General features: G+C 42.5%; 1 protein-coding gene across 1 annotated transcript in view; it reads right to left on the minus strand.

Annotated features, from left to right (window-relative positions):
- The window catches only part of CADM1 (cell adhesion molecule 1), a 340,448-nt gene that overhangs the window by 18,253 nt on the left and 309,459 nt on the right, over positions 1-12,736 (minus strand). Inside the window, 1 exon segment of the mRNA XM_021062873.1 lies at positions 6,312-6,344. Within this exon segment, the coding sequence (XP_020918532.1) occupies positions 6,312-6,344 (33 nt within the window).

Raw genomic sequence — 12,736 nt, forward strand, 5'->3', positions numbered from 1 at the left:
GTGAGCAACGTCAAACTGATCGCACTGTTCAAAAAACCCCAAGTCAACAGAAACATTTATGGAGAAATGGACAGTAAGAACTTGGAGTTTGTAAGTTGTTTTATAAAAAAGCCAAATGAATCTTGAGAGCTGGGGCAGTGCCCTGAAAGGAAGCATCATATCAGATCTTAAGGAATTTCCATCATGGGTGTCAATATTCAAGGGCATGTGTCAATTAAAAATGGGAGGCTTTGAAGTCCACGGATGTTCCCAAACTATGGATTTAGGCAACCACGGGAAAGCAATGAGTAATGTAATCAATTATAGAGGCAACTGAGTGGGGATGCTATCCACTGGTTCTGAAATCTGATTGGTTGAAAGTGTCCCTATTTCTAATTGGCTTTATTCATTGTATAAAGACTGATGAATACAATTATTTGAATAATTGTTATAAATGGGCAACATAAAGTACTTCTCTGTAGTTAATTATGAATTTGCAGTTCTCAGAAGGCTAATCCCTCACTTCTACGTGGCCCAATGAACATCAAAGCATTCTACATACATGCTTGGCACCCACTGAACCATATTAAACGAGGATGTTTCAAGTAGGCAGCTTTACTGCTGAAGGCTTGTTTCCCTGGGGAGGGCATTAAAAAGCTAATTTTAAAAAATAAAGACAAATATGTTTATGAACTATCATTGATATGCAAAGTTTCCCATTAAAAAGCAACAGACAGTTTATATACACCTCATTAAAGATGAAACTGTCATTTTTAATGGCATAAACTTTAAAATACACCAAATCATCTGGAATCGACTGCTCAGATTACATCTGAAAGTGGGAAGCCATCTAGGTTAGTGGCGTTAAATTTGTTTTTGCACTACTGTTGTATTTTATGAATCTATAGTGCTCTGCCAGAGTTGGATAATTTCTGAATAAATATAATTAGGAAGAGTTTACTGAAGCACTGAGTGTACAAGTGAGACAAGCAAAATTTACCTCTTAAAATTGCTCTGGCTTAGGTAGTTTTCTTTCATGATAAAAATTATACACCTCTCATTTTCTCAAAGACAAAGACAAAGATGCATTTTATGAGGCAGAGAGTACTCTTCATAAAGGAAACGCCACAATTTAACAATAAATGGGAATATTCCTTCTTGGTTTTTCTCTTGAAATACTCAGAGCATCCGTGCAAGCCCTTTTCTCACCCATTCAAGTAAAATGGATCGAACAAACTTCTTTGAACTTTGTTAAACAAATGAAAATTTACTCTTGGTCCACGTGGGATTTTCTTTTGAGCAATTAATAAAATCCTAAGGTGCAGGCACTAGCATCCTCTGTTCTGGAGACGTGATTTTCACTTCTTCCTGATGCTGTCCCGCCCTGCACATGCTCTACATAAAGCCTCCTCTGACAGGGCTTCTGCGGTTGGGTTTTGTTCCTCCTCGTTTCCAGCAGAAATAGCTGGCTTTTAAAAAATGGTATGTACGGTGTGACAATTTTAAACCAGGTTAAGGAAAATCTCAAAAATTAGATACAGTAAGAAATCCGAGAGATGGTTAAATAAAGTCAAGGTCAAAGGCAAGTAAAACGGAAATGTTTAGGGGTTCCGATCATCAGGGTTCCAGCTTTTTTTTTTTTCCCCCTGAAAATACCCAAAAAGACTGATCAAAGAAAAACCTCTAGGAAGCAAACCCTTCCCATCGGCCCTAGGACCCTTCCCGTTTATGAAAACGTAGGTGATGGTCTCTCTCTTACCTAAGCAGCACACATCTGATCACTTGGCCATATTATGGAAACTGTTACTTCCATCACCAGCCATAAGATTCAGACGCCCCTGGTAGTTTTAATCTAAAAGCTCAGTCAGTCATCCTGTTCTTCCTGCTTTGTCAGCTTTTGTGGAGAGTTTTTCCCTTCGTCCCATGAGCAGGAAATTTGGTTCACGCCGTAAACAGTAGCACATTGTTTCCGAACTGCATATCAAGGCTGAAACGCAATCTTCAGGTCCTGCAGCCATTCGTAAACCTCTTTTTAGCTTTGTTCTTGGGTAGAACATACAATGTCTGCAGAGTCCCTTGACTGAATGACAGCCTTCGAATGCCATTGTCGTGTAGTCAAACAGAGAGATGTGCAGAGGGGGACACACACAGAGGGTGGACATAGAGGTTGTAATAATGCGCACTGCTGGCTATTTGTCTTTAAAATGGGCTTCAGGATTTCCCCACGATTGAATGGAAGGAGAAGAATTCCATCACGGCGGGCACTACTCATAAAGGAAGTCAGGGAAGGGGAGATGCATGGGGTGGTTACCCAAGGGCAGTGGGCTTGGGGATGAGCGCGTATCTAGCACAGGCCAAACATTTTGAAACCAAAACCCAAGGTGAAAAAGTACTTCCGAGGGGTTCCCAGTTTGAGTCTCACTACAATTATATACTGAATTAAAAACTAGTTACTAACTCATTTGGGGTTATAAATTCATGAGATCATCAGCCTCTAATGTATCAAGAGGTGGAAAGCAAAAGGACAGATAGCGTGAAAATCATAAAATAGCGGGGAGGGGGCGGGGAGGGGGAAGCGAGACGGGGGTGGGGGGGGCAGGGAGGAGAGAGAGAGAGGACCCCGAACCCGAAGGAAGCCAGCTGACTGCAGTGCAGCAAAAGCACAAGCACTATTCCAGACCAAGGGCATGCTGTCACCCGAAACCTCACTCCAGGGAGGCGGGTGGGGGAGGAGGGAGGGGGACACACAGGGCAGAATAAGAACAAGGCACAAGACACTTACAGAGAAGCGTCCACATTGGAACAAACAAATACAAACCATCACACGCACCCACACATCAATAATCAGAACGACTACACCATCCGTGCGTAAGTCACTCATGCATTTCTGCCATCAGTGGCAGACCATGTGGTACCAGGGTGTGGCAGTGTTTTTTGCATTGCTCAACATGCACACAGAACACAGGATTCTTCCTGTCCAGGCCTTAAGGATGAGCTCCAAAAACACAAATGCTCAAGATCCTTCTTCAAAGATCCCTTCGGTCACCCTAGTCTAAGAACCCCATTCTTACGCTCACATTTATCTTTACTATCAAATAAATCCTTAAAGACACATTGTGGATGACTGATTGTTGCCTGGTTGTTTTTTTTTTTTTTTTTTTTTGGAGAAAATCCATTTGATTTTTGAATCATGCCCATGCACTTCTAACCTTCCAATACATGCTTATTCCAAATCAGATATTGGTCAGAACAAAAGGTCAACATACGTAAACAACTGGTATACTTCATACATACTCTAGCAACACAAGCTTGAATAAAATATTTTAATGAGTCTTCAAAGGGAAAGCATTTTGTGAAATTATCTTTTTCCTTTTAATAAGAGAAAAATATGGAAGGAAATCCAGTAGGAAAACTTTTAAGACCAGTAAAATGGTCACAACTGGCTACCCTAGTGTGTCTTGTCATTTCAGTTGCCAAGTTATCAAACCACAACATTTTCCTAGGCCCAGATCTCCAAAATGAACATCCCAAGATTATTATCAAATGAACCTAAGTCACATGGCTGCTGTACCAAGAAGCTGTGTGTGACTCATAAATCACTCAAATAAAATCAGTTCTGTATCCTCACCTCTTTGGAAATTTGGTCCTCTGCTTTGTAATTTCCACCCTAGTCTATGACCTCTTCTCTTTTGACAACTGACCTGGAAGACTTTTTCCCTCTGCCAAGTAAAATTCTAGATATTATTTTGGCTTTCGTTAAAGCTTGTTGCTGGGGGCTGGAGTAGGTTGTTCAAAATAGTGGTAGGATCCCTTTGTGAGGATACTATGAGGGTTTTAGACAAGGTGGAGCATGTATTTATAAAAGTATTTCATAGGCGTCAACCTGGATTAATCACTTCTCTCCGCCTGCTGTTAAGGAATCATATATATAAGGCTATTCTTACTTCCTTTTTTTTCTTTCGGAATTTCTTGGCTCTAGGTATACTTCTCATGCGCTGCTGGTCAATAATGTCCTACTGAGGTATGGCTGTCTTGAGCACCGTCCCCAAACTTATAAGACAGTGGCTGCTTCTCAAAGCACGCAGGCCTCTCTGTTTCCTGCCACAGGAATGCTCCTGGGTCCTGTTCCAAGAGTCTCTTTATTATATTAGTATAGAAAGAGATCCTTTTCACGCTCTCCGACAGAAATACGTGATTAAATATCAGTATCCTAAAATCAGAATTGGCCCCTAAATTAATTTCTCATTTTCCAGGTGAGGGGACATGTCTTCCACCTTGAATAACCTACCCCACTACAAGACCTACAACCCTTAGAGTCACTTAAGTACATGGATTTTATTGAAGGGACCTAGAAAACAGAAGTCTGGAGCCTTAGGAGATACATGATCAATATTTCTTCAAAGATCTCACAGAACTCAGGAATCTTATGGTTACATTTGACCCTGGAGTTAATTATAGAAAGCTCAGAACTTAAAGCATCTTAACAAGAATAGAACCAACCCTCTTGAACTACATAAAATAGCCTTAAAGCTCTGAGAAGAATCGATAGAAGTCAGGAAGTGCTCAATTAATGATGAAACCTACAAATAACTGGGCTTAATGGAGTGCAAGGCCTGAGATGAGGCAAGTGCTATGGGGCATTACCTTAGAAAGTGGACGTATTCTACCTAATTGATTTCTCATGACTGTCAGTGTATCTGGCCCTTTAACTCATCTTGTGAATGTTCCCCTTTGGGCCAGTGACAGGAAAGAGCAGGGTGAGGTGGGGTACAGTCGGGAGGGGTAGCACTCCACACCCAAGTTTGTTTTGTTTACTCAGAATTTCTGATCAGAATGTCCAAATATGGGGGTGGCCAGCCGAGCAGCAAGACCTGACCTTCGAGGACAGCTCCCACAGGACGGGTTCTGCTGAGAGATTTCTAACTGGTTAAGTCCTCAAATGCAGGTCTCTTTCAGGAAGGCAGCCGTGCTAGGAAGAGCTGCTTCTCTAAAAGTTGCATCAACAGCACAGGGTTGGCTGATCCCCCTCGATCACCATTTAAATGATGGATTTCAACTCTGCACCATGTGCACAGTGATTTAGGGAGACCCTTTACCAGATACTTCCCTTGCAGTCAATGATTCGAATTCAGTCCATTTTTTAACATATCTTTCTCCAAAGCACAATACTGCCAGGGTTCGATTTGAGTAATAAAGTAACGTACAGGTGAAATATGATTGTCATTTCCTGATGGGAGAGAGAAAAGTGACTAGACTCACTCAAAATGAGTAAGTCAGTAGAGAAATTGAGAAAAGGATTTACTCGGGTTTTATCAGCTTTTGGCTAAAATGACCCACTTTTTTTTTTTAGTGTTTTGCCTACAAGATACCCCCCACACGAATGATTTTTTTTTCAAAAGTCCCAGTTAATGCTGTTGAAATGTACACATGGTATCATTCTTGGTTTGGAGATGTTTCCTGCCAAATGTTTTTGTTGTTGTTGTTGTTGTTGCTGTTTTTTAAAGGGCCTCATCTGAGGCACATGGAGGTTCCCAGGCTAAGGGTCGAATTGGAGCTGCAGCCACCAGCCTACGCCAGAGCCACAGCCACGCCAGATCCAAGCCGCTTCTGTGACACCACTGCTCACAGCAATGCCGGATCCTTAACCCACTGAGCAAGGCCAGGGATTGAACCTGTGTCCTTATGGATTCAAGTTGGGGTTGTTAACTGCTGAGCCTCAATGGGAACTCCTCCTGCCAAATGTTAGCATCAGCTGTTGTGCACCCGTGCGGATTAAGGGTGAACTGGCAAGTGGTTGTGCAGGTAAACATGACGGGGAATCTAATTAAGGAAGAGCCATGTTTTCCTCCTCCTCATCACATCATGGATTTTAACAAGACTCTTCCACCCTGACCTGTCCTTCCGTCTCAACAACTAAGTGACATAAGCGACTCCTCTTCAAAATGTGCCTGGGATGCTAGGCTATAAACGAAGAAAGCAACTGGGCCTTTAATCCAGACACTCCACTTTGTAGGCAAGTATTAGCTTTTCCTGAGTTCTTTACAATTCTGGTGGAGTTTTGTCAAAAAAGGCTAGGCACAGCTCAAACTCCTGCCAGCCCAGCCAGCCGGCGGGGAGGTGGCCTCGTCTCAGATTGGAACCAGCGGCCACTGAACTCACAACAGAAATGACAAGACTCAACATCTTTGCAAGCCTCCCAAATTATGGTGTATTTATGAGATCAGTGTACTCGGAACACAGTTTCCCTTGAAGACTGCATTTCTCTTTTTCCCAGGCTTGCCTTGCCGCTCAGCACTGCTGAGAAAGTAGATAAACAGTAATGTGGTACCAACCGTGAACTGCTGGTTCTGTCGTCGCCGTGGTGTCTACAGACGGGAACAGAGGATTGGAGGAAGGGAAGAAACAGGAGGAACGGCATGCAAAAAAAGGGAAAATGGAAAAAAATGGAACAGATAATATATGAGCAAGCTTTCAAAGAACATCGCGTGACAAGCAATAATAAATGAAAAGCAAAAAGCATCTGAAGTGAGTTGCACTGTTTTAAGACATGCCTTCAGCTCAAAGCTGCGAGCCAGTGAGGAAAACCGTCAATTCTTTGGTTCTGGGGGTCTTGCCAGGACACAGCTACTTGCTAATCAATAGTCAGGGGAACATGCAAAGTGATGAGAAACATCGGTGCAAACTCAGTGACTGGTAGATGGCTCTGAACGCATCAAGGCTCAGGACCAGGACAGCAAAGCTCGGTCGGAAGGAAGGCTGGCTGAACAACAGATTCAGACATTCAAACATTGCCTTTGTTTTAACCCAACCCACCCGGGCACTGGGGCTTCATGGCTGCCAATTAGGCATCCCCGAATCGACTGCACTTTCAGGATCCTTTTGTGGCTCATGCGCAGAGACACGCCCGTCGATGAATATTCGGGTTCAGGTTTTCCATCCAGGTGTTATTTCACTGGAGTTGGGCCCGAAAGGCTGATGCACGGGAAGGCCGTAGGAATGAACATGGCAAAGGTTTTCAGGTTAGTTCCCCCCGCCGCCAACACACACATACACACTCACCACTAACCCATCCTTTGCTCTGCAGATCTTACTATGTGACAATCTAAGAGCAGAAGTCTGTCATGGAAACATCCATGTCCACACAACTTGCCAGACGCCACTTCTAATCATGGAACATTCCCCCAATTAAAGCAGAGCCAGCCAGCTTGGCTGGTGATCCAGAAGCACATCCACTGTTGGGAGCTGCCAGAAGTTCTGCCTTCAGGGCTGTGTTCGGTGACGACACGTGACGGGCTTTCATGGCCAGATGCACTTGCTGGAGGAGAAACTGGTCTGTCTCTTTCTTCTTCCGTTTCTCAGGCCATTCAAGTTTTTTTTCCCTCTGCCAGGCTTTAAAACCAGACCTGCTGTATGGGGGATCCTCTTCAAAGGAGATTCCTCAAGGGGCTCCCCAAATTGTCTTTTGCTTCTTGGCTAGTGGGGAAGTGGGATTAATATCTAACAAAACACACGAAGACATTCTTTTTGCAGCATTGCTTTAACACCGCTCTCTTAGCCAACTTCATCCCCGTGTCAACCCACCTGTCGGTGTTGTAATGCTCGGCTCCACTCTCTCCAGGTGTCCTCCCCTGCATGACCCCCTTCTGGCCAGAAAGGAGTGGTGACAGCCACACACGAGCCAGTCATGTCGAGCTGAAGTGGAATTCCAGGTTGACACTGCAAGTAGTTCCCTGTCCTTTTTTCTAAGGCAGCTATTTCTCTGGTAATTACGGTCCTGAGTTCTGGAGACTCCAAAAGATTGTCAAGGCTGCGACATAGGCAATGTTTCAATGTACTAGAGGGCCAAATGTAACTTTTTTTTTTTTTTTTTTTTTTTTTTTTGGTCCATGGAGCCTGGTGCTTCTGATTTATAAACATGACACGTGAATTCACACCGGTGTTCCCCTTCAGTTGGCATGCTTTCCTCAGAACCCTAGAGCATCAAAAAGTTTGAGCCCTTCTAAGGAGCCAGAATTAACCCAAAGTCTGAGAGACCACTGCAGCTTAATAGAACTTATAGCCTCATTTCTGAAGAATAGGTGAAGGAAAGAAAAACATAAAATAAACGACATCAGAACACAATACTTACTTACAAGTCCGTATGCATAAAATAGCAGTTAAAAAACAGTACCGAAAATCGTACAGTTGACACATCTCTACATCAGATGCTCATGACAGGACTGACACATCTCCTCATTTGAAACATCCAAGTCAAGGGTTAGTTTGAGGTGCTTTCAATTGGAGGGGCAAAATCAAATGCACATATAGAAACACTTATATGCAAATTAATACATTTTTATGGCTAGGCGCTGGCTCCTTTCCAATATCAAAAAAAAAAAAAGCAGTAAACACTTTGGCTCATTATTTGGGTAGCAGTGCTTCTCATACACTTTATCTTCACCAGGTAAATTCTCTTTAGTATAAAATAAAAGAAATGGGGCAGAGTACTATGTGAGGGTCCTCAAAAATAATATCTTTGCATTAACCAACGACTCCCCGATTTACTGTCTTCCTACATGACAACATCATGTCAGTTTTACGAGGAAATTGAACTACGTGAAGCTGGGGAGTCAGCTTCCCCGTGGGTACCAGAAACTCAACGAAGGGAAGGTGACATTTCAGCTTGCCTCCCCATCCTGGGGATGCGAAATCCATCAATTGCACCCATCCATCAGGGGAGAGAAAGGGACGTTGAGAAGCAAAACACGCAGTCCTAAAACAGTTCGAAGCAAACACAGGTTCTGGTCAGACAACACTGTTACTGCAGCTGGAAATGGCCAAACCCGGGGTCAGCAGTGACGTGGGAGATGGCAGTAGCAACACAGGGAGCTACAGAGTGTAGACTGGGATTGAGGGCGAATCGAGGGAGCTGCGGATTCCATTCCTCTAAGAGCATCTGGTATAGTGTCTGAACAGAGGCTATTTCAAGTAAAGAATGAAAAAAAAAAATCTTTAGAAGTGACTTTGTGCTCCCCGCAGGAGAGCACTGGGACAGAATCTAATTCTCCTTCATAATTGCATTACGACTCCATGCAGAAGCCACAGACACCCCAGCTCTGAAGTGAGTGCGGCTCTGTGAAGTAGGATTTATTAAGGTATCTCAATCAGGAGGCTGGAGAGACACGCTAACCCACCCCTGTGAATCAACTTGTGGGGTCACTATATTGTTTGATAACATTCTAAGTGTACAGGCAAAACGCAAACAGGAAATTTCCAAGAGAAGATAACTTAGGCTGTAATTAACTTGAAAAATGAGAGTGCCTAATTGCCCTAACAGAGGCTTTTTCAAACTTCATTCTGTGGCTGCCTTTTCAAAAATAATCTTTGCCTTGTAGGAAAATAGGTCACAGAAGCTGAGCTGGACTTGGGGTGCTGTAGAGTTAGGAAATTAAAAAGGCCTCCTGGAGCTATTGTCTCTGTTTTAATTTTAATTACAGTGAGGACGAAATTTATTGTACATTTATTTTATATGGTCAAGAAAGAACAGTGCCACGTTCTTGCAAACCCAGTAACTGTGTATGGTCTTAATAGTCACTCTCTAGTTGTTTTATGTGTATAATTAAACAAGGGATCCAAGGGCAGGGCCCGCACTATTTGAAAGATGAACATTTCACTAACTATCGACTCTCAGTCTCCCAGCCATCCAAATGGTTTATGGGACCCTATCTTGAATAAATTAAACATCGCCTATATTTTACACTGCAGTATAAAGTATTTTCAAAATGAAAAAGCTTGGACAATGCGTGAGATTATAAACACTAGCTGTTTAACCAAGTAGCCAAAAAAAAAAAAAAAAAAAAAAAAAAAAGCATTTGAGGCAGCTGGGCAATATTTAGTTGAAACAGTCATGTGTAAGCTCCACTGTGGCACATTCTAATCCTTTCATATGGATTCTCTCCAACTTAGAATTGTTCATTGAGTGTGACAGACTGAGGGTTTAAAACTAATCCATAAATTAGTCTGTGGTCTCAAACACAACGGGTGCCATAAATGAAAATGAAAATCCCAGAACAAAATTAAATTCACAACCTTAAATACTTTTTCTTCTCCAATTGCTCTGTGGTGCTCCTGCCTTACGAGGTGCAGATTCACTGCAAGGCTGCATTTGGGGAGGGGGGGGTAGGGTGTACACTAAAAAAATGCACAGGCTCGTATAACCCAGAGAACCCAAGCTGCTCCACAACAGAGCTTAACTGTAAAGAATTTAAATGCTGCCATTTTGATTGTCATAAGCTTAAATGAAAGCATACTAAGCAGTCCAGACATATTTTAATACACTTTCTCTCAGTTTATTTTCTTAACTAAAGTCAATAAGGAGCCAATGGGTTTTCTTAATTGAATTCCCCTTCAGTCTGTGTTATGGAGCTGCTTTAAATCCAGACGCGAGGGCAGGCAAGGAATTCCCCTGACAATTTTATTCTCATGGTCCTGCTGCGCTGGCCAATATATATTAAACATAGTTTTTTTCCTTTTCTTTTCTTTCTTTCTTTTTGACATATTTGAAATCTATTGAAAGCGAACATACGTGCTGGAAAATTAAACTTTGAAATTTATTTTCGACTGGTCCCCCGGTTAATTTTCTTTCCATCTATGTTCCGCTTTAATTAAACTCCCATTTCTCGGGGATGGGAGAAATGGAGAGAAACAGAACTGAGGCTAAAAGGCTGGAGTAGGAGATTCCTAAGAAAGCTCTCCTATGTCTTCAAGTCACCATCCCTTTGAGGGAAGAGGTGGTGCGTGCGCCACGTAACAGCAGGAAGGGAAGTAGGGGTTTTTTTCAGTTTTGGTTTTTTTGTTGTTGTCGTTAAGCAATTTCGAATTTTGTTAAAAGCTTCTTCAGAATTGTTCACAAGTGCTGCTGTGCCCCTGAGATCTTTTCATTTGCAAACCAGATGTTCTGAAAATAGTAGGAATCTGTAGTGGTTTCATTTAACATGGAAAACAGTTCCTCTCCCATGTTGTGTGTCAATCCTGGGCAGAAGGACAGAAGGAGGGACAGAGAGGGGCCAGGCACAGGTGGGGGCAGGGGTGCTGCAGGACGGTGGTGGTGGAGCGAGTGGGGTGGCTCTGGAAAGAAGAGCTGATATTTCTCTCCTGGTGGATACTGGGGGACTGCGTCCTTCCTGCCAAGTCCTTTATTTCCTACCACCTAGAAAGCTCTGACTTTCTTATCCTAGGAAACCTGTATTTATGATATTCATTTTTGCACTGTTGTGCATAACTCTTCAGGATGAAAACCTGTCAATTCTTTCTCTTTTGGATTATTTTTCAATGAGGAGCATAAACGTATAGAAATGATGATAGAGGCATTAATGAAAAAAATCCCATTCACTTCCCATCTCTCATTCCCTTTAAAAAAAAATGCAGAATCAGGTGACCTTTATTTACTGTAGTATTCTAATTTCTTTCATTCCCTCATATGGGCTGAAGACTGGCTGGCTAAAATGCTATTTGTAAGAAGTTTATAATTATCAACAACAACAACAAAAAATGTACGCACTTAAGACAGCATGGGAAAAAAATGGCCTGTGGACTTTGGGGGCAAAAACTTGAAAGGGCAGCTCATTCCATAAAAGGTAGCTCAGGAGTGTGTACTAGTGTCCTAATAATATTCTTGTCACTAGGCATTCTGGCATGTATAAAAGTCATATTCGATAAGCTCAATAGATGATGAATGAAAAACAGTCTTAATGGAGTAGATGCCAACTCTAGAAAAAAAAGCCATTTAGTAAACATTCTAAGATGAAAGATGGGTATTTCCTAGCAACAATGGCCTAATATATATCTGGAACATAAATACACACAGTACACACACACATGCACACTGAAGATAGATGCTCGAAGTGAGGCCTGCATGCGTAATTCCAAAAGGCCGGCCTTCCTTATCCACATTCTATCCATTCTTTGACGGCCCAGACCAAATTCTACTTCTCCTGTCATGATCTCGTCAATCTTCTGAATCAGCCCTACCTGCACAGTAACTCCTTGCCAGCCATTGAGTTCCAATGGGTATAACCTGTTCCCTCGGCTATACTTCAAGGAGTGCCAGGGATTATCTGTCTCCGTGGGCACTAGCATAGTGCTGTACATAGTATGGGCCCTTGATATCTGTTGAATGGCTGCCTGAAAGCGTGACCCCTTACATCATGCAAATACCAATAGTACAGAGCAGGCATCGTTAAGCCATGACTCTGGAGAAGAGCGAGCTCTCTGGGCAGCAGAGCTCTTTAATGCAATGCAACTGGTCATATTACAGAGTCAGTCTTGAGACAGGTGCACTTCTTTCTTTCGAATTCAGGAAACTGAAAACATGTGCGAGGGTGTCGAGTTTTCCCCGGTTTGGCGGCGTCTCCTACAAAGATCACTGAAGGATGAGGGCTGTTCTCACCGTCTTTATTTATGTGGTCTGACCCACATTACACACAAAGAGGCTCATGATATGAGACTGTGAAGGCCAAAATCATAACGTGTGCCTGGAGGTGGGACCCACTTCCTCCAAGGGACTGAGTGCTGAGATATCAGTATGAAAAACCTTGCTGTGTTCTAAGAAACACAAACTATTTAATTGGATATGTACTTAAAAAAAGAGAAAAACTCATTTAGAAATGACCTACTTCATTCTTATGAAAGGAGTTTTAAATGTGTTTCAGAATTTGGCCCTATAGCTATTCAGTTCTTGTTCTAAGGTGATTTTCATTTTTTTAATTTATGACAGTGA

This window comes from Sus scrofa, chromosome 9 (assembly GCF_000003025.6).
Source record: "Sus scrofa isolate TJ Tabasco breed Duroc chromosome 9, Sscrofa11.1, whole genome shotgun sequence".
Lineage (NCBI taxonomy): Eukaryota > Metazoa > Chordata > Mammalia > Artiodactyla > Suidae > Sus > Sus scrofa.